Source organism: Dermacentor variabilis, chromosome 6 (assembly GCF_050947875.1).
Source record: "Dermacentor variabilis isolate Ectoservices chromosome 6, ASM5094787v1, whole genome shotgun sequence".
Classification (NCBI taxonomy): domain Eukaryota; kingdom Metazoa; phylum Arthropoda; class Arachnida; order Ixodida; family Ixodidae; genus Dermacentor; species Dermacentor variabilis.
The window spans coordinates 128,568,536-128,596,398 of NC_134573.1; the positions used below are offsets into that span (position 1 = coordinate 128,568,536).

Below are 27,863 nucleotides of genomic sequence, written 5' to 3' on the forward strand. Positions count from 1 at the left end.
ATTAGTGAGCTGTATAATGTGGTTGCGCCCGTTTGTGCTTTCTTCTTTGCCTTCGTTTTCGTCCGACGTGCAAGACGAAATGCACCTATATAGATAGACCTACAGACCCTAAACCCCAGAAACATAAGACTAGAAACACTGAGGCGTGCGATTACATACGGATGATGTCGATGACGTGCAAGTAAAAGAAAGATGGCGTGCACACGCGTGGGAGCGAGTTACCATTCCGCGCATGTTTCGTGATGAGTTGGGCTTAGTGTCGCCATTTTTTTTTCTTCATTTTTCTGCACTCCCTGCAGCAGCACCACAAGAAGCAATCGTATACGTTACGAACCGCCTCACGCATGCTGGGGCATACCACGTTTCCGAGAGTGGGATCGGGTCTTGGAAACTACGCGCACTACACAGCATGACGAAACGTTGCGTACGATGACTGCCCTTTTTATTTTAATGTTTGTTTCTTTCGCACACATACATATAGGAGATGGTGACAGCATCTGCGAAGCAAACTCGGGGAGCTCAACGCGTGACGCAAGCAGGCGCGTATATTTACATGTGAGGCATCGGAAAGAGGAGGGTACCATTCGTGTTTTCTGCGGTAAGTCCACTGTACACTATATAGCATATGCGTATAGACGTCATCGGGGAACTGTGAAAACAGTTGCCAGTGAGCATTCCCCAGTTGTATATCGCTCGGAGCTACCCAGATGTTGACTGTACAGTCGCAGCAGTCGGTGTGGAATTGAGAATAAGCAGTGAATCGGGGGCATTTCTCGAAAAAGAAGTCGGCACAGATGCAGGCAAAGTGTACACAGCACCGATAGTTTACGACGTACCGAAAGGTGCTTGTGTGTTGGCAGTACCGGGGAGCTGATCTAAGATACTGCAACGTTAGGAGTGATGCGACTATAGATAGCGTCAAATGTGCAGTTAACAAAAAGAAAATTGGAACTGAAGCTAATTTACAAGAAACCAAGTAGTTGCGCGCTAACGCAGGTAGGTTGGGAACTAGCTGCAAACAAGCCAGCGAATGCTAAAATTTATTACGGTATTACAAAACAGCTTGCGAATTCAATTGCTAAACGTTTTTTTCAAAACAATGCTAGTTCTACTCGGCCGTCTAAGTTACTCGTTTATCATTGCTTCACTACTGTAGTCTCATTCACGATACAGAAGAAAAAAAATGTTTCTAGAAAGAAACACTGCCGCTCTCCTCGAAGGAAAGATTTCAGTATGGGCTCTACTAGATTCGCGCATACCGAAAAGGTTATAACTCACACTTCATAGTAAGATTTCCATTTAGATGGGGTATGTAGGTACGTGAATAGCTACCATTGTATAGGATTGCAGAAAATAACTGCTATTAAGCTCAACTGCAAATAGAAAATGTTAGAAGTTAGATTTGTCATCACCGCCGAATCTCAGTGACATGATCGAAAAACCCGGATGAACAAGCAGCTGAAGACCGCAATACCAAACATCCCTAATATCATCACACGAAATTACGCGGTTTCGCGCTAAATTCACAATACAAGCCCTTCCTAGCAATATCTACATTGTTGCTATATTCTACAGTTGATTTCGCTGGCGTTTGAAGCAAGACAAACAAATCATTACTGTCTTGGTAATACTCTCTCACGCACAAACAGACACACGCGCATTCACAAAGGATGACACTGTTTCACGATGAGTGGACAGATGGACACAGCTACGACTAAGGCTCTGCGGAAAGAATACGGAGAGCTTATTTCCGCGGATAGCTTACGGAAGCGCCAGACTTGGCATGCCAGCAACGATTTGTTGGCAGCATTTGACGTCAGTTCGGTACGCCCGAAAAGTGCTAAGCCTTACAACTATAATAGCAATGGCTGAAATTTTCATGTAATGCTACGAGTACAGGTAACAACACCAGCAAATGCTCGCGAGCCGGACTCTTTGTGCGAGGGATCAGCAAAAAGACAATATTGTATTCGGCAACACGGAACAGTCATCACATAGGCAGGAACTGTAAACAGTAACGTGACAAAAGTCTGCCATCGGCGCCATAACATTGTTGAACACAGAAGGGTGCAAAAGACGGATTTCCTTGGCGGTTTTAACGTACAGCCTCGAATTCAACAGCGCGGTAAACAGGAATAGCTTGTGCAGTGACCTTCTTTTAATTAGTGATACAGGCACCCCGGAAAGAGGAGAGGACACACTTCACGACAGTTTAACCGATGAAAACAACATGTTTCTTTTTGTTTTTTGACGGGAAGCAAAAGAGAACTTAGACGCACGCCAATCCGAACGACGGCGTCTAACGACGTCTAACGTAGCGGCCTATCTTGTAAATGCGTGTACGTCCCAGACAAGAGCGCCGGCGAGTCTACCACTCTGATATTTCAGGGCAAGGATTTAAGTAAAATACGGGGTTCTTGCTGTGCGACGAGAAATTTCCTCATAATCTCACACATGAGCGCACTAATAATTGAAATTTACTTAATCGAAATTTGTGATTGAAGGCTCGCGAAATTTCCGCCGTCCGTCTATCTCCGGAAATTCCTGAAAATACGCCTTCTGCTCTGTTCGTGTTGGTTCCGCTGGTTGAAGAAACGCCTCGAATTGAAAAGACCGGTGCATTGAAGCCACGGTCAGCTGAAGATGTGTTATACTACGCAGATGTTCACCTCTTATTTAAACCTTTACAGTTCAAGCCTCGAAAATTCAATTTATCGAAATATGCAGGCCGCAGAAAATGCACGACTGCTGCGAAGAATGTGATGTCAGTGATGTCAATTTAGAGCCAGCATCAACTTCAGCTTGATGTGATTTCCGCAGGCTAGCATGGAAATCCGCCTACCGCTGAGTGGCTAAGGAATTACTTGGACAAAAAAATTGCATCCCAGGACTTGCCTGAGTTGTCAAAGTAATGGTTTGTCCAGCATGAACATACCGGGAAATAGAAGCGCCCTGATTTCCTTGAGTTATAAATTATTCAGCGGCTCCACTGCGCAAGTGATACAGTCCGCAACAGAACTGCAGCAATGTACCACCGTAATATCCGACATGATGCTTCCGGCGCGGTATTTAACAGAAGCACCGCTTACGACGGCAGTTGTACCAGGCAACTGCGAGACTGCTACCGTGTTCACTCGTAAGCTCCGCCTGCCTGTCGACATCCGAGTGATGACCACTGATAGCAGCACCTGCACACTACCATCTGATTTATTTTCTTTCTTTAATGGGAGGCTTAATGCCTTAGGGCACAGAGGGGTATGGGGATGCGGGCGAATAAGGATGATTAAGTGAATGAAAAGAGCTTTGCGGATCTAATAAAGCCCAGGAGGGATCGATAACGGGGTCCCTGCGTCCAAGCCGTGTAGCGGCTAGGATTATGCGGCGAAAGTCCCGGTGCTGCGAGGTGCCGGAGCCTCGTCGCTTTCAACGCAGGGCAAACCCACAACGGGGGGTGGACGTCGGCTTCAGATCTGTTTCATCAGATGTCTGCTGGATAGGACTAGTTCCGCGATTTTGATCAACGTTCTCTCAGCGCCGTAAAGTGCTTTCGAATTTTTTTTAATATGAGAAACTCGTAGAGAAGTAGCAAATCCAGCAAAGCCATCGGTCAAACGAAACACTTCGTTCCTTCGTTGGAAAAATTCAATAAAAGTAAAGCGTCCGACTCTGATTCATCGCCTTGCCTGTAAATTTGAAGAGGATGCACAGACATTGGAATATCTCGCAGGTTGCCTCCGGTAAACATAACACAACCGCCTTTATCTACGTTGTCGTGCAGAGAACTATGCTTCTCTCTGTTCGTGCATAGTGTTATTTAATGAGATGCCGCTTAAAACCAGTAGTTTCGCCGTTTTGTGCATCGGGAAAATAATTTCAGTTCTGCACTGCTCAATTGTCAGTTTCTTTAATACGTGGTGGTGCAGAGAACTGATTTATTTTTATTGTTCTCCCAAATCAGATTAATAAGCATTGATGGGGACAACAACCTACACTGTTTAACGTAAGAATTTTTCCCTAGTATTCCTTCAGCCAGCAGTTGCGGCTGCTTTAACGGCAAACAGAACATTCGCGGCACTTTTGCTGGGCTTTCGCACTTTTGTGTAGATATCTGGAGCTGGCGGCTGGTGCACATTGGTTGTAACGCCTTTAAAAGAACTATCCGGTTGACCAGAAATTCTTCTGAACCTTGTAATCCCGAGCAGTCAAAAGCAAGGTTTCAGACTTACAGTACTTCTCATTTGTGAGGTACGACGATGGTTCCCATGTAATATCAATCACTGTAAAGAACGTAGTTTGTTCTAAAATTCCGATAGCATCGCCAACAGCAAACGACAGAATATCATGATGAAGAGGGCGGCATTGGGCAACTCCGACAACTTCAGCCACGTAAAGAAATACCATTGTGAGCGAATTATCCGGCGGATGAAGATTTCTCCCCGTAACAAATGTATTTGATTAGTTGTCTCTCGAAACGTACTGAGAAACCATTACTGGCTTAAATTACGTTGAGTCAACAATACATTTAATCCTTCCTTCGGGGTCGTCGCTCATGAGGTTGGTTAAAAATGACTTGATAGTTCGTATTATGCCGAAGTAAGCTGCTAAATCCATGGAAATTGACATGAGGGAACGTGTAATTAAACGAAGTGCACACAATGAGCCATGTAATAGAAAATAAAGTGAATGAATAGCACAGCCTAGATTTACCAGGCTTAAGAATGTTATTCAATGTTCATTTTTCGGAGTCCTCTTCGGTGTGTCACGGACTCCACACATCATTTGGTAACTGGCACACCATGACGCTTAATTCTTTAACATCGGGTGTAGACGAGCACGTAATAGGTAGTTCAGCATTTCTATCCTTAAACACTTGAAAACTTAACACAAGCAAGACCTCTAACACAAGTTCAAAACAGCGCAACGAAACATTTGGCACAAGATCCAGCACATTGTTGAGTGACGTTTCAGGGTGTGATCTGAAAACGAATACGACACCAACTGATTTCTCGCCAGGATGTCGTGAAACACGTAACCATCTACTATATACAAATAGTGGTGACCGTTTTTTTTTAAATAGCTATGTACAAAACATATATACATTCCTTCTTTCAGCCAACACTTTGACATCAACTTCACAAGTTTGCACATATTTTTTTGGCATTCAGTGTCCATGCAAAATGAAAGCCTTTGCCGACCGTTAAGAGATACTCTTTTATATAAATGCATTGAGGGTAGCTCGTCATTAGTACAAGTGCTACGGGTAACGTTTCATTGGGTGTATTCCTCACTTACGGCAAGCAACAAAGAGAAAAGCGGGAAAAGCCGCTGCCTGCGAACAGTGACTAGGTTTTCATCAATTGCCACAATATGTATGCTAGGTGCAGTTTAATTTATTTATGATATTTGTAGAAAAAAATTCTCCTCTCTGCCTACAAGTGACTTGCGTGTACGTTCCCAAAAGACGCATCTTGCAACAGAGTTAGACTAGAGTAATTTTCTTGAAGAAAGTATCCAAACTCGCAGTTGCACGGTTTCCTCCTATTCTGGGGCAGTTTCACCACAGGTCTTCCTTCCACCACTGCCCACCACTGCCCACCTGAGCCTTAATTGCTGAGCTTCATTATCGTGATCTACTAAGAATGTCGTAATTTTGCACTCGTCACAATCATATCAGATATTTCTAAAGTGACACATACATAAGACGCAGATGACCTTAATGGTTCTACTGGGCCTAGACAATAAAAGCCTTCTAATAGTCGACCTCCGGTTGGTGGCTGTCGGATGATGATGCTTTTAATTTATCTTTAATTTACTCTTAGTGTTTTTATGGATTTTCAATAATTCACTACCCAAGACATCAAGTACACAAACTAGTGCCCGCTTGTAGGTTTAATGCATAATACGCAGTTTCCGAATTCCTTGCCCTACGTAATCTGCGTATGAGCATCGGGATATACTTAAGTCATGACTACTTTACTCAAGGATATTTGCAGCATGTGTCTGAACGAACAGTGACACTTCAGGAGCACTCTTCAACGATCTCTGTCGGAGGATAATAACCACCAGTAAAACAGTGTCATTAACACTGCAAATAGTGTTCATGCATGAAATATGCCCTTGAAAACGTCACAACAGCAGCAGCAGCATCAGCCGCTTCAGTAAGAACACTCCACCGCACAGCAATACGGAGGGCGCACAGAACGAGTACCTGTTCCGCCCATGTGCTGCCTCACTGACGAACGATCAAACACACTAACACACATTGCTTGGCCCAAAAAATAAACTTGAGCTGTGTAACGAACACGCCACTTGGTGAACACTGGGATCAAAAGATTAAACACCACCCCGCAAAGATGCTCTCAAAAAAAAAAAAAACTGCTTGTCCAACAAACTCGTGATGCCTTGCCAGCAACGAAATTAACTTTTCGTGACCAGGCACACTAAGCTCTCGACAAATCCGTAGCCGATCTTGACGGCGTCCTCTTGTACTATTACAATCAACTCACTGCAAACGAGAGCTGTATTACAGCTTTTGTGGAACTAGACTAGGGTCTGCGAACCGCGACCACCAGTGCAAACTAGAGCGAAGCGCCAAAGAGCAGATCGCTTCAGCCCTCACAGTATACAACCCTTGCTCATTTAACTGGCACCCGAAAAATAAGGCGCCAAGGAGCCGTACGTTCACTCTCATTCGTTGGTATAACAACACAAAGAAAAGGAACAGAAAACGACTAGCACTACGGAAGGTGTATCTATCTTCGCCAGGCGACGGACACTTAGGCCTCGTCATTTGGCATACGGTATTACTGACACATTGAGCACCACTCGAGTCGCTTCTAACAGCGACAGGGGTGTTACGGTTTAAGTATACATATACGTATAGCAACAGGGAAATAAAACATGTAGGCAAGCACGGTAACACGGAACAGAAGATATTATCAAAGAAGGTTGCTTCGATTTGCGTATTTACAAGTGTCAACACACACAAGCACACACAAATAACAGATACACACACATGTAATTTGAACATTGAAGGGTAGAAAATATTCAATAGCCGGCTATGAAGCAGATACACTACAGAAAGCGTACTCTTCTGTTGCGAGAGATATGAATCGGTATTTTTGCAATGCCAGTATGTAATGCCTAACTTTCTGTTTGATCTTTATTTTTGGCTATAGTCATGCTGGACAGCCAATCTATAGAAATTTTCGAAGAGTCCTCTAATTATAACACGAATGCCCACAAGTAATGCCTAATCTCGTATACAGCTAACTAACTTACAGACGAGTAAAACACACCTTCATTGCCGCTTTATGCAGACTACACGGCCTAGCAGCAGTTTCTTTGGGGCAATCAGCTACTCCTTTATTGAGCACCTTAATCGGGATAGACTGAAAAGATACCGTAAACGTGGGCGCTTAATTGAAGGCTTGAAGCTCGCAATAAGGAAAACGTAAAGGTATTCATATCTCGAGTAAATTGTTTTCATACTCAGTTATTTTGATTTTCAGCTATTCTGTTACAATTCTGGACAGCATACTCAGAAATAAATACGGAAGTTTTAATAAGATATAATAAATAAGCATGATAGGTGAAATTCTAGTTGTAAAAAATTAGGAGCAGTGGAACACCAAGCAAAATAAAGCGCAGTTCTTGCCCCTTCCGTCCCTTGCAGGCAATGATGTATTCTGTGTCATGTCAACTACGTATCAACAAATGTCAAGCAACTTTGGGAATGTTTTAAATACTGAAAAGCTGCTTTTTCGCTGGTATTATTCCTATTAACAGCAATAAAAAGAAGCGATGCACATAGTTTCTTCGCGTATGAGGACACGGAAGAAGGAATGTATGGTAAAATGAAGGAAAACGCTCAGAACGACATATAAACAAGGATAGACCTCTCGTGTCGGCTTTGGAAGGAGTGAACATCACTGGCGTTACAAGGAGTGCGCTAAACAAAAGAAGTTGAAACCGCTCGAGTTTCACCGCTCGTCTGTGCATGATGGGTTTGTATCGGGGTTATGAGAACTCCGCATACTAGACTACGTGATAGAACAGGATGGCTAAATGGTGGCATCTTGTCGGTCAGAGCGATGTTGAGTAAATAAAGAGAAAACGATGTAAACATTTTGCACCACCCACGGACACGACTCCCTATGCGCCGATCACGGCTACTCGCCTATACTAATGCGCGAACCCACGGATGACCCCGATAGGCTGTGGCGTTGACGCTGCCAGAGGCCACACCTGTGAGAGTTGCAGGGAAAGGTTCTAGGATGCCACCCGGGCTTTCACAAGGAACAGGAAGACAGGCGTGGGAGCCGAGGAAAAACGACTCTGTGACCGGCTCAACTATCACGCGGTTCCCTTTGGCTGGAACGCTCCTGCTGCGCCACACACACACACACACACACATGCACAGACACACACAAAGAATACCAACATATGGGCAGTGGTAGCAGAGCCACCTGTCGTCCGCTGCCGTAGCGATTCGCACGTTTGCCAGGAGAGGTGCAGCTCCGAAACTGCGGACTTCGCGGGGAAAATCTCCGGATCGAGGCCCCGCACGTTGCTTGAGAAAGCTGCCCGCGAGAGAGCAGAAAGTTTCGCCAGAGGACGCAGGAGCTCGGGCCACGTTGACAGAAACGAAGTAGAAAGCAAAACACACCGACCTCGGCACAGCACTCGACACTGCCTTGAGATGGCTACCGTAGCGACAGCAGTAAGGGCATTGAACGGGACCAGGGGCTCACTTGCCGAAGCGTTCTTGGTCTGAGCATCCTGACGATGGGCCGGCCCAGTACACGGGCTGCTGACCGGTCCCTTGAGCATTGCCGTTGTACGACCTGAGCAGTAGTTGGGCCGACACCTCGGCCCACGGGGACGACGAAGTGGACTCGACGGCAGTCACGTCTTCGCCGTTGCTTGCGCTTCTGCCTCCGCTGCTCCCTCGGCGGGGCGTTATCACTGGAGACGCGGGAGTCTGGCGCACGCGCACCGCGTCGGGGCTGCCGAGGCTGATGATGATGTTCTTGTAGACGGCGGCATCCTCGCTTCCGCTGCTGGCACTCTCCTCTACGATGGAGGAAGCACCTTCCAGCAGGGACTCGTCGCTCTTGAACGCCGAGGCCGCCGACGAAGCGCCACCGCCGGAACCACTGCGGCCGTACCTGACCGAACCGCCGGGCGGGTGGTGGTGGTGGTGGTGGTGATACTCCTGCTGCTGCTGCGAGCTGCCGCCGCGAAACACGACGTCCAGCACCTCGTCGTCGCTGACAGAGGGCACGTGGCGGCACAGTTTCCGGTGCCGCAGACCGGGGGCCACGTCGTCCTCGTCGTCGGGCGACAGCGTCGACATGAGCGTCTCGGAGCGCGCGATGCGCCTGCGGAGGCAGGGCATCCACATCTCGACCAGGTCGTCGGTCGTCTGGCAGGAGACCTCGCGCTTCGAGGCCGAGGCGGCGCCGTACGCGGCGGCCGCCTGCTGCTGCTGCACCAGCCTCCGGCGCTCGTGCGCTCCGGGCGGCGAGTCGGAGGAGGTGCGCTGCGCGGGCACCTTGGGCGACGTCCCGAACAGCGGCTCGACCGAGTGGCGCAGGTGGGTGCGCCGATCGAGCGCCTCGGCGGCGCGCACCGCGCGGATGTGCTGCGCGACGCTGGCCGCGATGCGGTCTTGCTTGCTCGCCCGGAACCGTTCCAGCAGGTTGAGGCTCTTGGTGCGCGTCGGCGGCGGCTTGATTACCGTCTCCGCGGTGTGGTTCCTGCGTCGCAAGAAAGACGCGCGACAATCGGGGAGTGTCACCTGGCTAAAAGTAGCGGGCGCTGTTGGTCAGAAGTATATGGACTACGTTGTTTGCCACTGCCAGGCTGACTACAAGCAGTTTAAGCGAGTTTCTTTGGTACACCGTGAGTTTCAAGATCTTGGAGAATGAAAAGAGCTTCGAGTATAGTCACAATTTAGAAACGTGAACTGTCGCGAGTGTCACAGGAGCTACATAAACCGCCGAAATAGATATATGGTGAAGGCGCGGAGAAGCAGGTGTATATCTTTGAGAAAGGCTATGCATGGCGATTGTAAAGGTGCGATGTGGTGCAAGGTGATATCTCCTGCAGCGAACAGTGCAAACGACTCGCTTACGGCGGACGCGGCAGGAGGAAAGGCAGTTGGTGTTTGTCAGATGGTTTTCCTCATATCTGGCACGCAATCTGGCATTTTGTGGCATTACTAAAATTTGAAATGGCTGAAATAGGCAAGAGCGCGCGCTGAACCTTAAAATACCAAATAATTCCCAATAAACTCCTAATAACAACAAATGAGCTCGCTAAAGATATTAGTGCGCGGTTGTTGCGTACACGATTCGCCACATCAGCGTTTCCGGCAATATACATCGAGTGTTACACCTATCAATCCATTGTGCATATTAAACTCAATGTCTTCTCAGCTGACTTCGGAGAAATTTGGCGTATTTGAAATCTGGATATCTTGTAACCAGGGTACTCACGGACCATTATTTTCCAGATGTGGTTTAAAGAAAGTTTTCTAGAAGTGGACATAGAAATGCTACTAAATGATACCTATTCATGCTGAGAACACGTACCAATAGCCGGCAAGTAAGAATATAATCAAATTAGCCGTAAAGGAGGTGAGATGTGAGTGTCTGTCACGCCTTTGCCCTCTGCCGTGCTGCCCCCAAGTGCCATCAAACTTTACTGTGGTGCCTTCTGCCAGGTGGAGCGAAGTGCCCTAGATCGGGACTAAGGAAAGCCGGGTCAGAGAATCAGGGAGAGCGGAGAGCCTCCGGCCTCGCGAGTGCGCATCCCGAGCCCTCGGCGTGTGTTTGGAAGAAAACGCAAGCAATCGTGCGTAATAGACCCCGTTCCTTACGGTAGCATGAAAGAGCAACAAGAAAACAGAGGTTAGGGCGGCATTCCAGAGTGTCAAACACTCAAAAAAAAGAAAAGGTCAACCAAGTGTGCGTGCTAAGCGAGACAAGGTCGAGGTAAATGCGCGTGAAATACAATACGAATAAGATACGAAATAAGTGTATGATGAACATGAAAATCAGACAGAATAATGAGATAATACCAACATTTAACAATCAAGTCACTTGAACCACCATGTTTGTCGACCTCGGCTTTGTTAGCCTCAACGCTAGCTATAGATATATATATATATATATATATATATATATATATATATATATATATATATATATATATATATATATATATATATATATATATATATATATATATATATATATATATATCTGTCGAACTCGGACAAGAAATCCTGGCGCACGACAGTCGGCCAGGCTGCGAGACTGAGGCACACGACGGCGACGGACGAACGAAGATCATTAATTATGCGCATGTTTGTCTCATACACAAAACGCAACAGGAGAAAGTCAAAGCACGTGACACGAAAAGGGCCACGCAAATCCGGTTGTTTCGCAACGGACCATTAAGCTTCGGCCTCGGATCGATGCCATCCAGCAAGCTAGAAGAGGGACGAGAGAAGAAGGAGATGCAGGAGGTACACGAGAGGGGACGTCCATGTTTGGGGCGTGAACACAAGTCAGCGACATGTTCCAGACGCACCAAGTTGCGAAGCCGGAGCTGCAACCAGGACGTGCAGAGGCCGAATGCAGTGTGGGAAGAGAGTGAGAGAGAGAGAGAGGGAGGGAGGGCGCAAGAAAGAATGTAGAAACAGTGCGGTAAAGCTATCGATACGGTTGCCTCACCACTGGAGCCCAGAAGTAAGCTCAGCGCGGGTGAAATGGTTCAATATGGAAGACAAGGACGAAGGATGACGTCAAGGACAGAGTGTGTGTTCGGCGTCGGGTGCATCCGTGTCTCGGCTGATCTACGAAAAAAATCCACTGCAGCATACGCTGTCTGACAAATTTCGCACGTCTCCTTTTTGTTTCGCTAGTCGTTGTTCCCGGGTTTCGGCTCGTCGTTTAGTATTGCCCTCTCACTGCCAATTGCGTGAGGCTTCTGATTGGATCAGTTGGCAGACTGGCGCTTGGTTCAATATTTGGATCAGGGCGAATTCTGCTGCACCCACGAAGATGTTCTTGCTCGTGTAACCGGCATCAGTTTCTTTCGGACCTTCGCGGCTATATCCCGGTAATAAAACCGCCCGTGATCTTTTGCAGCCGAACAAAGCGCTCTATATGTTCCACTTCAGCGTGCTGCGGTATTCGCGAATTTTATATATATATAAGCAAAAAGCAAGATGTTATGTGCACCGCGATCATGCAAAGGTTGTACAAATCAAACCGCAGTTCCCTTTCAAGACGCGACGGTAATATTTGTCCGTGTATACTGGCGGCTGAATTCGTAAGCCCTAAGAGAAAGGAAAATGGGCGCCTGCGTTAGCGCCTCTTTTCTACCGTCGGCGGAATCATGTACTGTTGTGGACGCCAGAAACGGTATACCTATGATGGGAGAGTTCGAATTCGGGTGGCTTTCAATCCGAAAATTTAATTTATTGATTTCATATCAGGCTGTAAATACCTTTTTTTTCTGCTTAATTTTTTTTCTGATAATTTTGTGTAAACAACTCGATAATAATCAAACACGCTTCGAATCACTCGGCTGACTTGTTCCCTACTTTTCGGCGGGCCTTAAACGGACGCTAAAAAAAAGTTGAGCTGTGGTAGCAAATTCGCAGTCGATAAAAGTAAAAAAAGATGACGCTATTAGCATTTGAGGAGACTTGATAAGTCAGTAAAGACGCAAGCTCTAACGACAGGCGGATTCGCCACTTCGAAGTTGCCGCACCAACTCGTCATCACGTCACTGACCTCGGCGCCGCCTGCTCGGATCTCGTTCATGGACTACAGTGTGTTCTGAAAGATCGAAAGGCTGAATGTGGCCGGTCTCGGGAACGTTTGCTCAATTACAATCGCCTAAAATACGCGACGATACTTTAAGATTCGTCACGCCCCGTTGAAGCACCTAGGCTGGGATTTCGGCATGAAATTAAATAAAGAAACACTGCCTAACCTTCGTTTCTCTCTTCTAATAAAAAACCTATGCGCGGACTTGAGTGAGCGTCTGTAATGCTGCTGAGCAGCCTTTGCTGGGCGTGCGGTGCATGCTCTTTCTCCTCTTCCTCTTTAAATCGTCTCTCCCACTCGCCATAAAGCCCTAACTAACGACCCTTCATCCCGTGTCGGATAGCAAATCGAACGCTGGTTTGTGTGGCCTCCAGAATTCTCTTCGTTTATTTAATGTTTTTTTTTCTGTTTAATTAAACACACACACGCACGCACACACACGTACAAACGTATGCCTTGGCCGCTATTATTCTAAGAAAACACTACCGTTTTGGGTTCCAGCATGTGTTAGCCTACGAGCGCAAAGTCATCTCTCACCAAAACTTCGCCGTGCCTTCTATAACCGCTCCTTTCTACTGTCCCCTCCTACCCCCGCCCCCTTCTTTTTTTTTGTGATCTTGATATGCATTTTGAACTCTTCTGCGTCCCTGCTGCTTCGACGGCATCTTCGTGCGGGTCGTAGTGAAGGAGCTAGGAATGCGGTGAAGCGAACGCTCAGAGTGCGGGACAATTTTTTTTCGCTCAGAAGGAAGGTAGATGGAAAAGATTGTAAAACAGCTTCTATGCCTCGCTCCTCGCGCAGCTTGTTGCATGCGTGACTGCATTTGAAAGGCAAGCACAGAAGCATAGATATGAGGCAGGCATGCATACTTCAGCAGCATCGCAGTGACAGCTGCAGGTGACGTTGTTCTGGGAGATAGAAAATATATATATATATATACATATATACATTCCCCCCGAAAACCGAGATGGCGGGTCGGCGTATTAGGACTTGCTGTTGGCTGCTTCGTTCCTGTCTCATCTTTTTTTTCCCCTCGTATTTACAACCTCATTCCCCGTGTTCCGCTGCAAGCGCCTTGTAGGCATACACGCATACACGATTCTGGCCGCACCAGCGGGCTTATGAAGAGCGGCTTAGAGAACCCTAAACAAACCAGCTTCGGGTCAAAAAGCAGCATTGTGAGCTTATCATGCATACGTATTGGACGTCGTACCCGAGTTGCTTGCCGCCGGCATATACTCTTGAAGCACCCCTACCCACCCCTCCCTGCCACCCTCCCTTCCTCCCTCCCTTCTTCCTTCCTTTCCTCTTTTGCTTATGTGCCGATGGTTGCGCATAACTTCGTATACGTAGAGCACGAAAAAAAGAAACTATAAGAAAGACAGAGAGACGAAGACACTGTCTCTCTCTCTCCCTTTTTTTTTTTCATTTAGGCTTTTTGGCGCGCTATGTTCAAGAAGTGAAAACGTACCGACTCGCCCCAAAAACGCCACACTTATGTTTTGCTGTTTGTTATCCAGCGTTTTGTTTTGCAAGCTGGATGGTAACTAAAGGCTCGGTGCACGGTAAGACCTTCCGTTGTAGTAAACGGGAGCATTTTGTCTATCTTTCACAATTTATTTCTTTGTATTTTGGTCAGTGTTCAGGAAGTTTACTTGCAGGATTCCAACAAAGAGCTGCTCCTGTGCATACGCGTCTTAAGAGGAAGCTTTAGCTCGGGCCCAACTCCGACGCGGCCTATTCAAATACATGTAAAAACGCAAAAATGTTTTTTTGAGATAACCCCTGGACCTACTTTAAAGAAATTCGTTGCATTTGAGAGAGCAAGTTAAATTATAGTGACTGTTGGTTGCGCAATTACATTTAGGTCCTGAATTTTGTTAAAAAGATTTTCGAAAATTCGGAAGTTCGAGAAAAATAGAAGCACGAAGTTTACAGATTCATAGCACTGCATAAAAAACAGATATCTCTGTTATGTAAACGGGATCCATTAGATCATTGAAAGCGGACAAATTCGATACGTCATCTTATATCTTACGTGAATTTGTTACGTTGTTTACAAGGGTTCTGCAAAAGCTATATTTCCATATTAGTAAATTTTTTGAGATTCATGTGTAACTTATCAATTTTGTCCGCTTTAGATGTACTATTAGATGCGATTCACAGAATTCTATTACCAATTTTCGTTGCTGAGTTACAGAGTTGTGAACTTGATAATTCCGTTTTTTGAAGATTTTCGATTTTGCTATTTTTTTATAAGAAATTGACGACCTAAATAAAATATCCGAAACCAACAGTCACTAGTTTTAAGTTTTTCTTTTAAATGCAAAAACCTTGTCAAATTTGGTGCAGTTGTTGCCGAGAAAAACGAATTCTCCTTTTACGTGTATTTAGATGGGAGCACCCGAGCTAAAGCTTGCTCTTAAGAATATATATTATGTTCCTTCGCAGGAACAAAATAATCACACTACAACAAGTGAATCATTCGATCTTCGACTTCTGTAGAACCTACGAAATGCGAAAATTAGTGCGCTAGTACTTCACACGATCGGTGTAATTTAGCAACGCAACTGCCCACAAAATTCTTTGGTACTAAAGGGACTCGGATCTGCCACGACGGCCCATCATACGCATAGTAAATATGATAATTGCCGTATGAAGTCGGGGAAGCAAAGTGCCGGGGCAGAAGACGAGTGCTTTTAGGGAAATTTTTGGCAGTCAATATGCGGCCGAACGAAGAACACGTTAGTATAGGGTTGACTGCTTGGACTCCCGCCACTTTCGGAAGAAAGATACTGAGTGCGTGGAGAAGAGTTGACTGCGCCCAACGTGCCACAAAGTAACTCTTGAACTTCCTACGTGAGACTGGTTTAAACGATCGCCTCTACAACCTATGAGACGTGCATACAGTAGGAAATGTGTTTGCGCAGTAACTTTTTGTGTGGGCAAGATGTATTGCCTCTACAGTGCACATCCGCATATTGGACAGCGTGTATATAGTAGCACATTGCACCATAACAAAATCACCTGCCACCTACCCTTCCCTGTATTTCCCACTTCTCTTTTCTCCAGTGAGGAGTAGAAGGCTAGAGACACGCTCTCCAGGTGGACCTCTCCTCCATTCTCTTCATTAAAATCTACTCCTCCTCATTTGGCTGTCAGGCCACCAACAAAATCTCAACAGCCTTGTGAAGGGTAATTAGTACAGTTTTTTTTTTATCTATCGTCTCTAAAGGTTAACAAAGCTGATTATTGTTCTTTACATTTCGGTAAAACATCGTACTTGTGGATTTGTCTCCGAAATAGTGCCTATGTTGTGCACGCACGGGTATCTTTTTGTATTTTGTATTTGCACAGATATGTCTACGATTGCCTACATTTGGATATCTGCGTTACGCAAAACTTAAAGCATGTGTTTGTGCTTATGCGCATGCAGAGACGGTCCCATTCGCGACTTGTTTCAGTTTTCGCGTGCGTTGTGTTTGTAATGTGCGATTTATAAGGACTCCGTTTGCATCTTCCAAGGGCTTTCCAAGGATACTTTATCTTGTGTAGTGCTTTTATGCACAATTAAGAAGGACTATGCGCGAGTCCTCTACAGGTACCAGTGTATGCTTAAACAGAGGTCATAAAAATGGTAGGAAGAGCGCATATGCCACGAAGCTGTGCACAACACACGTTCAGGATAATTAAGTCGGGTACTTATTTACGGTCAGTCACTCCGCTATGGTACCTCACTTTCAGTGTGCCTTAACTGGCTAAGCTGGCGGCAACAGATGTTTTGAAAAAGTGCGTGGAACATCTGGCCTGTCAAAGTTGTCTTCGTTGACAGCAAGGCCGCTGCAATGAACCGCAATTCGTTAGGTTCTGAACGTTACGCCACACAAACGTGGATGCAAATCCGACAGTGGTTACTGTGGAACACTGCCGCTGTCAGCTCACGCGCTTCTCTCCGCTCTCCTGGCCACGCCGTCCACATCAGCGACGCAGCGTGCTCCGTCTACATAAAGGGCTCTTGGCTTTTCGACTATCCAGCTGATTTAAGGAGCACATTCTTCTTCTTCTCATCAGCATCATCATCATCGTCACCATCATCATCCTGGTTACGCCCACTGCCGGGCAAAGTCCTCTCCCATACATTTCCAACTACCCCGGTCATGTACTAATTGTCGCCACGTTGTCCCTGCATTCTCCTCAGTGCACACCAAAACTCCGTGACCAAACAAACACATTAAATGGACCAAACTGACGGTGCTTACCTGGGAGACTCCATGGAGAACTCTGACGTCGAGTGCGACGAGTTCCTGGAAACGGCCGAGGCACCGGCGGCCGTCGCCGCGGCCATGTTCGAGTTCATGTATCCAATGTGGCAGCGCACGTCCTTGGACGTGGTGAAGGCGCTGCGGTTGTTCTTGTCCGGCCGGAACAGGATGATGTAGACGCGCGGCATGAATAGGAGCACCAGGGCCACCTCGGCCGAGAAGCTGATGCAGAGGCAGAGCGTGATCACCTTGTGCTTGCTGCCGAAGTAGATGGGCACGAACGCGGCCCAGATCACCAGAGTCGTGTACATTGTGAAGCCAATGAACTTGGCCTCGTTGAAGTTCTCCGGCACGTTGCGCGTCTTCACGGCGTACACCGTGCACATCGCGATGAGGAAGAAGTCGAAGCCCAGAGGCGCGATGATGCCCAGCGTGGTGGTGTTGCAGATGAGCTTGACGCGGTCCAGCGCCGGGTAGGCGAACATGCTGTCGGGGGGCTCGAGCACCACCATGGCGCCGATGATGGCCGCCTCGACGGAGATGAGCAGCCACGTGATCACCACCTGGGCGGTTGCGCTCATGAATCGAGGCTTCTTGGTGATGATCTTCTTCTTGGAACCGGCCAGGATCCTGCAAGTCGACAGTGGCGCTGTACTCTGGGGGGACATAGCACTATGTGCTCACGCTAGCATTCGCGGAAGCAATGTTGCGCGGCAAAAAATTTTCAGTGCGCTGACCCTGCTTCGAGAAGAAACGTGAACGTTTACACTCCGCGACTTAGTTAAGCTATCCGAATTTTTCGCCACTGTCAGTGATTGGTGAGCGTAAATATCTTGCTTACGGAGAATAAAAATCTTGCAAGACATCATTGCGATGATGAAGTTAAGCAGTATAGGTATTATCAGTAACTCACGTAAAATCGCAACCCGTTGGGATTTACAACCCAGTTTTTCTTGACACATAATAAAGCTTACCTGACATCTCAGTGTGGTGCCCGCTAAGAAAGCAGAACAAAACCTGTTCGGCTATTTGGAATCACAAAGCCTAAGCTTGTTGAAACGAAACTTGACTTTTTGTAGTTTTAGCTTTTGTGCAGTGCAGCCACAAGAAGTTTTTGTGTCAGCAACAGCAAGCGCTGATCCCCCGACCAGGCTTGTGACCTTTTATAATTTGCTATCTAGAACAAAAGTTTGCGCACGACGTAAGCCCCGAAAAACAATTCGGCAGCCTCGCAACCTAGCTCCACAGCTCAGAGCTTAGAGATAGAGCGTGCGCTTTCGCACAGGTTCAATATAGTCTTTCTTTCTTTTTTGTAGTATTTCTTTTGATTCAGTGGACTTACCGCAAGGCCACTTCCGGGCCACGTTCTAACCGACATGACTGCAATTTTAATTCCTAATCACGGCATCAGGTATTCAAAAAATTCTGTCTCCAGCGGTACTTACTCCATTCGTCGCCAGCAGGAATGAGCATAGATAATTGCTCTTGCGCGGGCCATTAATCCAGAAATCTAGAGTCGGACGTTCAATGTTTACGAACTCGAGACACGAAGGCATCGAAAGAACAGCGAGGAGTAGCGAGACAACGTACCTAGCGATCCGGTTCGTCTTGGTGACGAGCGCCGCGTAGATCATGGCAAAGCTGAGGCCGGGCAGCACGCGCGTGATGAAGCAGGTGAGCGCGCTGGGCTTGGCCAGCAGAGCGAACGTGGTCCCGTGGCACAGGAACATGCCGACCAGTATGATGTAGGACAGCTCGCGCGTCGAGCTCTTCACCACTGGCGTGTCGTTGTGGCGGATGAAGATGATCATGGCGGCCAGCGTGGCCATGAGTCCCAGGCAGGCTATGCTCATGGCTGCCAGTGATTGGCTGTCAGTCCAGTGGATGTACTCCTCCGGGATGCGCACGCAGCCTTAACAACACAACAAAAAATTAAAATTAACCAGTACGAGAGTTAAAAGAAAGAAAGAAAGTTTTGCATGTCGGTATGTACGTATACATGTATGACGTTATGCAGCTAAGTGCAATGCTATAACACGTGTATACAAAGCTCTGAAAGTAAATTGCGATGTCATGCACGTAATGCCTCGTAAAGAACGACACGCAGCTTCACAATTCGCGGTGCGAGATGAGCGCCCTGCTAAGCTCGAGTCGCGTTCGAGACAGTGAAGAAAACCGGAAAAAAAAAGGCAAATAGAAAGCTTCGTGAGGAAATGCCGCCTCAAAGATGAATGGCAGCTTCTCATGTGAACGCTAACAACGCAACCATTACTCCTATCGCTTGTCGTGTAGTACGGAAACATGGTGAAGTCAACACTTTGAAATCGCGAACATTTTGGTTCGCCAGTACTTGAGGCCGCCTTTCTACAGCTGCTGTTTAACGCTGCTTGTAAGCAGCCGAAACAACAAGGGCACTGGTTCGAACGAAATTGTGCAGTTTCAACGCTTATTATGGACTCTGCGTGAAGCGAAACATTAATGTAGTGGTTAACTAAATGCCACACAACCAACCGTGATGGGTACAATTGCGTTTATCTTCTACTTATGCAACGTGTAATCTCATGTAATGTTTATTTTTATGCCCAAGGAAGACCAAAGGGTAACGCTTGAACATGCAGATTTAACGCACGATAATGAAGAAAGGTTTCATCTGTGAGCGTTGAGAAGTGCTGGTAAAAACACATCTGTGTTTTTACCAGCACTTCTCAACGCTCACAGATGATTCCAAGACTGCTCTTTATTTGATTATTTAAACGTGTAACGCAGTAACACCTTGGTTTCTTCCTTAATATCTCTTCTTTACAAATGTTCTCAATCCTCAAACCTTGATATATGTAGGAACAACCGCTTGAAGAGCCACCTAAACAATTTATTTTTATTATATTTTTTTGACAGTGTGATTATCGATACGCCTGTATGATTGCTGTGAGTGGTAAACATTTTAAAAAAACAAACACAAAGTGTTCTTAACCTGCCAAGCAGGTGGTTCTGATCTGCAGATGTTAATTAGTTCCCATGGAAGTTGCAACGAAGCCTCACCCGTGAGGTTCTCGTTGGGCCACCAACCCCTCTCGCAGTCCAAGCAGGTGTAATCGTCTTTGACGTACTGATTCTCTTTGCAGGCCACGCAGTTCCAGCAACACTTCATCGTTTCCGAGTGGATGCTCTGAAAGAATATAGCGAGGAGGTCTTGCTGTAATTACACGTACGCTCTCCGTGGCATCCTAGTTCTACTTTTAATTTGACTTCCTGCTTAACACTTACGTCGTAATAATTCCCCGACCACCTTCAACTCAACTCAGTTGAAGTTTACTTGCGTTTCGAGGATCATATAGGGTTATAAACACACCTTGAGGGCCCGTTGATAGAGGATGGTTGTGGAATGTACTTTTCTTGTTACTAAAAAAAACAATGTAACTCATTGGAAGTACAATGGCAACAAGACATCCCCCATTACGCGACAAGAACGGCAGCATCGAAAACAGTGTTGCGCAAAAGATGCGTTAAAAGTACAAAGCCCAAACATTTTGTAACTAGAACAATATACGGAAGCAATGTCTGAGAGCCAAAAGAATAAAAACAATAATAAGAGCTCTCGTGCTGTTTGAAAGAAGCCTATGTAGTGATGTTTAGTAAATAATGATGGCTCCGCGATATTCTTACACACAGCCTGACGTCTGTACAACGAACCCTTCTACAACGAAATTACTTGCACGACGAAGGATCCCGTGTGTACTGGCCGACTTTGTACGTTACGCGTTTATTACGAATGACTCTGTAGCGTAAATCGCTGCAATGAAGCTGCTTATACAACGAACAAATTCGTGGTTCCATAAATATTGGGTTGTTGCTTTACAATGAACGCACGTACAGCAGCGCCACAGCTGTCCGCCGCAGCTTCCGCTCAGCTGCACTTCGCACTATCCACGCACTCGATGAGCGTAACGAGAGCCAGTATTCCAGTCCTGTGGTGTGCGGCTTCAGAAATCGCTCACCTCGCACGCCATTTGTTGCAACAACAAAGCAGCGGGGCGTCCCAGCTGACGGATACGTCGCAATTGATAACGACGTGACGATCTGTTCGAAAGTGACGATAACGTCGCCAAAGCCAAGAATTACGGGAAGGAGCGAAGGTTGATTAATGTGACAACGTTGAACAGGCTACCGAAGATCCGAGAACTTTGACGGCAATGGAGGCATTCGAAGCTCTGCAGCTGTACCTGCGTCGCTCCCAAGTTTGTAGCCTGAGCGTGACACATAAGCTTGGCACCATTCGTACGGTCCGTCAAAGTGTGCGGAAGAAAATTAGCGAAGTCTTTCGCTGCGTACACTTGCATTTACGGTAAGGAAACGTTTTATTTTGTTAAACGCGCTCAGCTAACTCTACTGCTAGCGGTACGGGGCGCAATATGTACAAAGAAGTGACTCGTATAACGCTGAATTTTGAAATTTCTAAACGCTTTGTTATAAAGGCGTTTCACTGTACTTGTATATAAACTGCGACTCCAGGGGTAATACGCCTGCTGCGCTTACATTGTGAAAAAACGAGGTGAGCTAAAATTTTCGTAGGCAATATTAGTAGCTTAAAAGTGGCACGGCGAATTAGTGCGAGCGTTGAGCTTCAGTCATGCAGAACCAGCGAACTGCGGGAGTGGCAAACATGCTGTTTTATGCTGAAATTAATTTAAAAAAACTGAATTCTTTATTAAGCATACAGATCGTAAAGGAGAGACGCGTGACGTCTAGCGTGAAATCACGTGACTCCCGTCACTTCCTAGACGGCGCTCGTCAGCCGCCATGTTCTCATCTGATGTGCATCGTCTTTTCGTGTAGTTTGTTTTATTTCCTGTTCGCGTTCTTCTGCGACCAGTTGTAAATCAGTACGTGCCGCTTCACGGTGGTAAAATTCAGGACAAATAACACAGCATTACCAAGTACAATTCTCGCTTTTACGGAGTGCATTGAGCGCACATTAAAGAACCCCAGCTGGTCAAAATGAATCCGGAGTCGTCCATTACGGCGTGCCTCATAATCGTATCGTTCTTCTGGCATGTAAAACCCCAGAATTTAATTATACTTTATTCTTGCACTTTCGGAGCGCGCTGGTCTTTCTAGGCTACCTCCTTAGTGATACTCTCGGTAACACTCGTCTCTGAATGGGCACTTATGAACGAGTGATCTGTAACGTTATAGCCGATGTCTTACGCCAGCCATGTTGAGCTAAGCTGCTTTTCCAAGTGACAAGGTGCGCTGTACAAGTCTCTGGGAGCCGGGTGCGCTTTTTTTAAAAATGCGTATTCTATCTTGAGATTTGTAAAACACAAAATACTTACACCCGTAGTTAGCAAAACGCGTTAAGTTGGAGCTACGATTTGACTTTAATAAGTCCGGCACAAGGTAACGCCTGACGTGAACGCGCCGAAGGAAACGCAATGAGCATATTGGGCACGATCACATCTGGCGTTATACTGTGCCTAACTTGGCCAAGTGAAGTCGTGGCGTCAAGTTAAGGCGCATATTTAAATATCGGGGTTACGCTAGCTTGTTTTTTATTGAAATGAAAATAAAAGAAACAGATGTAGTCGCCCTATAATGGCGATGGCTACTCCTTTTCTCATAGCAAAAATAACAATATATAAATGATATGCAGTAGGAGAATGAAAACACTCGTGGTATATTTAAGCAAGGGGCAGATTACCTTCTTCAAAAGGAACAATACGTTATTGTACTATCTTTTGCATTAGACTTTGCCAGGAACGATTCCATACTAACTTCGAAACTTTGTGTTTTATTTTCGTTCCTGTTAAAGTCTCTGCAGAAAAAAAAGATCTATTCTGGTTTTGTAATTACAAGTATTATGTCGTTTCTTTTCAGTTATTGCCTGTTTCAAGGACGTACCGTTTTTCTTGGCAAGCTGGAACGTGTTCACTGTGTGCTGTTACTATTATTTTATCAAAGAAAGGCTCATATTTTTTTACTTCTAAACCCGCCATCTTCGGTTGACCACACTCGAGTCAACGTCCAGAAAATCTCTAAATCCGGACTTCCCATCTCTTAGCCACTCACAGGAAACGAGCGAAGAAGTCAAACGTTGGTAACTAAAAAAAAAAAAAAAGACAGAGCTTCCGTCGAAAACTGGCGCCACAGTACGGATAGCACAGGACGAGGTCATTCAGCGGATTTTACCCGACTTCTTTGTTATCTGTAATTACTTCTCGAAACGATTACTTTTTTTACAGAGACGCGTTCAGCAGACAAGAGCAGGTACCTAAAAAAAGAAACAAAGAAAAATAGGCGAAAAATATCCTCCAAAAGTCACCTCCTTCCACATCATTACCGAACTGACCCACACGTGGCAGGATTTTCATCTCGAGCACGGAATAAAGCCCGAGGGGTCCTCGCCGTGCTGTGAGTGTTCGCCAGCCTGGCCTGTCTTTTTGCACACTTTGAGTACGACGTTGATCCGAAGAAAGAAAAAGAAACAAAGAAGGATAGAAAGAAAGACGTCTGTGGCGTAGAGCGCTCGTGTTACAATAACCGCACGCATAAAGTAAGGCGAGGTGAGGTTCTCGAAAGCACCCAGGCGTATTAAGGCGTGAGGCGGTAGCGCTTCGGTGGCGCGCTCGGGTATTTTTAGGAACACGCGCGCCGGATACAAGTACAAGCTCGTGCCGCCTACGGTCTAGGACGGTGCAAAACGCGGTGATCTTAGCGTACTGGTGTGGCTGTATCACTGTGTAGCTGTAGCGCAGGCAAGTTAGCTGTGAGCATTTGCAGAGTGTGCCAGATAACGTGAACGAAGAAGCTTTCATAACGCCCAGGATTTCCGCCGCAACGCCCATAAGAACACAGTGCGGCTCACGAAGCGCTGAAATCTCCCTGTAATGGCATGTGTTTCAGCGTGTCTCCGCACAGGTTCGCGCGTGTGTCTGCGCGTGCGTTTCAGTATCTACGTGTGAACGTGAGCGTGTTCCCGACGGCTGCAGCAGATCCAAGTGCCAACTTGTGCAATGTAGACGCGTTTCGACGCGACAGCGTTAAGCAGACCGTGTCGCAGAAACTCCGGCGTCGACGTTCAACGTCGCACGTGGCCTCGGCAAAACAATTTCGAACCAAATTCCGAACCACCCATGCCCAACCCCTTCCCTACCACCAAAGTTGCTCACACCTTGTCTTTCACTCTTTACAAAGATGTTTCTCGGAATCTCGAGAACGGCAGACCAAAACAAATGTAATGAAAAAAAAAACACCGACAACGCATCTTCTTTCAGTTAGCTCTTCTAAGACTGAAATATTAAAAGTGCGAAACAATAATAGGAGATCGACCCACGCAAGAGGCCGCGTTTCTACCAGACAGCTCGCCTTTGTGCATAGCGTTCGCAGACAGCGTTTCCCGGTAAACGTTGCGGTTACATGAGCTGCATTTGCCGGGAATAATGAAAAGCGGTAAGGGGTCTTTGAACGCTATTGCGTTCCACTCTTAAAGGCGACGCTTAAGCGTCGTCCGAATTTTTTGATCGAAAGCGTTGCACTTGTAGAACCCTTACGGAAATCACAGCAGCTCACACTCTGAGAAAAAATAAATACGAATTAAGGGTTAAGGCGGCGTTTAATACACATTAATGCAAGTATAACATAAGGTCGTGGAAAAAAAACGGTAAAGTGAAATTAAAAGTATGGACCGAAGCTGTGCGCACAGGAAAGGTTCACTTAATTCTACTAAGAGTAAAACAAACTTATTTTGAAGAAGCTGAAAAGTGGGTGTGCAAAAGGATTGATGCGATCACCTATGTTGCTTTGCGTTAGCTGAATTGAGAGACTAGCAAATAGAAGAGAAAAAGAAGAAAGAAGGCGAAGAAGCACACCTTGTACGAGAAAGCAAAAAAAGAAGAAATACAATTAGCAGCAGTCTTGCGCTGACGGCACATCGTGGCCCCGAGGCCCGTCTGCCATTTGTACACCATCTTTGAAACACAGCTTAAGAAATAGTTTAACGAGGTCGTTAATAGCGAATTCCCGCGCACGAGAGCGGTCATCGAGAAACACTTCACGCTAGAGATGAGCCACAAAAGAAATTACAAACAGTGCCTGACGAAAGTGTCTTGAAGTAAGTGCCGCTTTTGAAAATGACCCGTTCTGCTCTGCTGTTCAGAGAAGATCGTTGAGAGCACCTGTCCGAAAGTACGCGATTTGCGCGGTTCCGTGTCCGTGCTGATCGGTGCGCACTTGAAGAGATTAGCATCTTCTCGGGGTCATTTGAAAACGGTATGCATAGGGACATCTTGGAGGGGCATAGGGACGTTCTGACCAAACTCGTTCGCGCTTATTGCGTCTCGAAATGATGCGAGCCTCGTGATGTCGCTGTGGCTGAGTGCAACCTGACTGCTCGCGCGTAACGCTGTAAATCACAACTGTTCAGAGGGGGAAATGCGGTGTCTGCAATGGCTGCAGGGGGGTATGCACAGAGGTGACATGGCAGACGCTGCAGCTACTTTGCGAACAAGTGCAACATCAAAGTGGGAACGTGGTGTCTCTCTGTGTGCAGATTTCTAGAAAAGCTGACAGGATAAAAGCGGCCACCATGGCAGGGGTCGAACACGCGACCTCGAATTCCGCAGCGCAACGTCGTAGACACTAGGTTACCGCAATTCGTAGAAGGAAGTGTTAGGTATTCACGTTGTTTTCCCAAGACACAGCGGCTATTTCGACGTTTGGTGATACGGCTGAGTGACATGGCAAAAGACGAGCAGACGAGTGTTATAGAGATTGTCAGGCTCAGGTTTAACTAACACCATCACTACTGCCATCACATCGAGGAACAAGAAAGGGGTGTTTAGGTCACCTTTGCTCGACGCCAAGGTTTCGGTAACCAGACTCGTATTCGTCAGAAAATGGGATTCTTGTGTCAGATGTTCCCTCTATTATGAAAAAAAAAGTTAACCAGACGGCGTCAACCTCAAGTAATATCGCCGCAGAAGGTCTGTTGCCGAGAGCGAGGTCATTGTATTAATATGAATAGCCATCAGTATTGTGAGGTGACGAGGTGGGCTTGTCTTACCGTCCTTTCGACTAAACAAAGAAAATCATCGCCGCGTTCATGACAGACTGACGTACCTTGACCTTTCCCTTCTCGCAGGGTAGCGAGCATATGGAGACGGGCGGCGTCTTTCGTTGTGCTTGGTGCCACTGCACCTCGCCAGTCATGGTGAGCTCACCGTTGACCCACGAACCAACCTGCACGTAGTCGTAGTGGTGCTCACCCAGCTGTTGGTAGTTCATTAGGTCGTACCTGCATAAACGAATGCGGAACGGGAACCAGTTGCATGCGCTGAAATGACAGCCCGAAGGAAGGATCGTTCTATCGCATATCTATAATTAGCGCGCCTTGCACTGTGCGCGTAGATGCGTTTACAAGCATGGGTACAGTTTGAAAACGTGCGTAGTTTATTACCTAGGACTGATCTCGATGAAAAAAATCCGGCAGAACCCATGACAAGAGCACTGTCGACGCTAATGCGATTAGCATTCACGCAATGTAGCGACACTCCGTATTGCTGAATACGTGTACCTTTATTCAGAATCTGTAGTGGTCATTGTGAGCGATGGCTAACTCTAATATAGAAGCAAGAACACGTTCTGGATTAGCTTTGCTTGCATTCGTCTGCAGTACTGCGTAATTATCACGCGTAGCGTAAGGATGACCCTCGGTGACCAAAAATAAAGAAAAGTAAATCAAGTTACTATATTTTCCTTGTAGACAAGGTTGCTGTAACAGGCGATTGCTAGAAAAAGAAATTCCTACAAAAAATCGAAAAACTATGAAAAGGAAAGCGAATGCGACGAGGAATGCAAGGACGAAAACACAAAGGAGTTAATCATGAATTAAAGATTGACAAAATTTGCCGTGCGGAAAGCGTCAAAAGCTGTGTTTAGTCTTCGTGAAAACGTCCACAGCAGCCGGCACTAACTACGACGCGAAAGAGACGCGGGAAGCTGAAGAGTTAAGCGATTTGAAATCAGCGCTGTTCTGCAGCTGGCGGTAGCAACCGAAAGTCTTGAAACGGCTGCGAAGTCGTTCGAAGGAGGTGCGTAAACCCGCCGCCGGCTGTGGTTCTGCCTCTGACTCTACACTTGGCGTCGACGATTGAGGCAAAAATATTTCCGAAGCAGGCGAGTTTACTTCTGCCTTGGGGAAAGCATCTTCTGTGCAGATTGTTTTTTTTTCTTTTTTTTTCTTTTTTGCGAACCATCCGTGACGATTATGCCGCCGGCGTTTCATTGCCAGCAAACGGCAGCCGGTCGAAATTTTTGCGGAAGCCGAACCGACTCACGCACGCTCCAATGAGCACGCCTTCGAGGAAACGAATCCGCGACATTTGGTTCCTCCGTGCTGTCGCATTCGCTTTGGGTAAAAGAAAAGTACATCGCCTCCTTGGACACTTTCTTCTTTCGCTAGCAGTATAACGACTGGTTAGTGATAAACTACAGCGCCGTTCCTGCACGATTAACTTCGTGCTCGCCAGTGATAAACAATGAAACAAGAGGCGCGCAGAATGACTTAGGTTTAGTTATAGTTAGGGTTAGAGGAGCACATGAAGTGTGAAATACTGATGTGCACAGAAACTGCTTAAACATAGAAAGAAAACGATACGTTAGTTTCCGTACTTGAAATTTATGGTCTTTAACTGGAGGGCGAAGTTCGATACTGCATTCTCAGATATTTCGCGCACCATCTAATGATCCGAATGGTGG

The 27,863-nt window shown here is 46.4% G+C and overlaps 1 protein-coding gene across 3 annotated transcripts in view; it reads right to left on the reverse strand.

Moving 5' to 3' along the window:
• Positions 1–2,770: 2,770 nt before the first annotated feature.
• The window catches only part of LOC142585204 (metabotropic glutamate receptor 5-like), a 406,950-nt gene continuing 381,857 nt past the window's right edge, over positions 2,771–27,863 (reverse strand). For all 3 annotated transcript variants that reach the window (XM_075695766.1, XM_075695764.1, XM_075695765.1), the window contains 5 exons: positions 26,226–26,400; positions 20,151–20,277; positions 18,702–19,023; positions 17,109–17,741; positions 2,771–9,761 (listed from right to left, as the gene is read on the reverse strand). In XM_075695766.1, the coding sequence (XP_075551881.1) occupies positions 8,750–9,761; positions 17,109–17,741; positions 18,702–19,023; positions 20,151–20,277; positions 26,226–26,400 (2,269 nt within the window). In that variant the 3' untranslated portion in view covers positions 2,771–8,749. The remainder of the gene's footprint in view (positions 9,762–17,108; positions 17,742–18,701; positions 19,024–20,150; positions 20,278–26,225; positions 26,401–27,863) is intronic.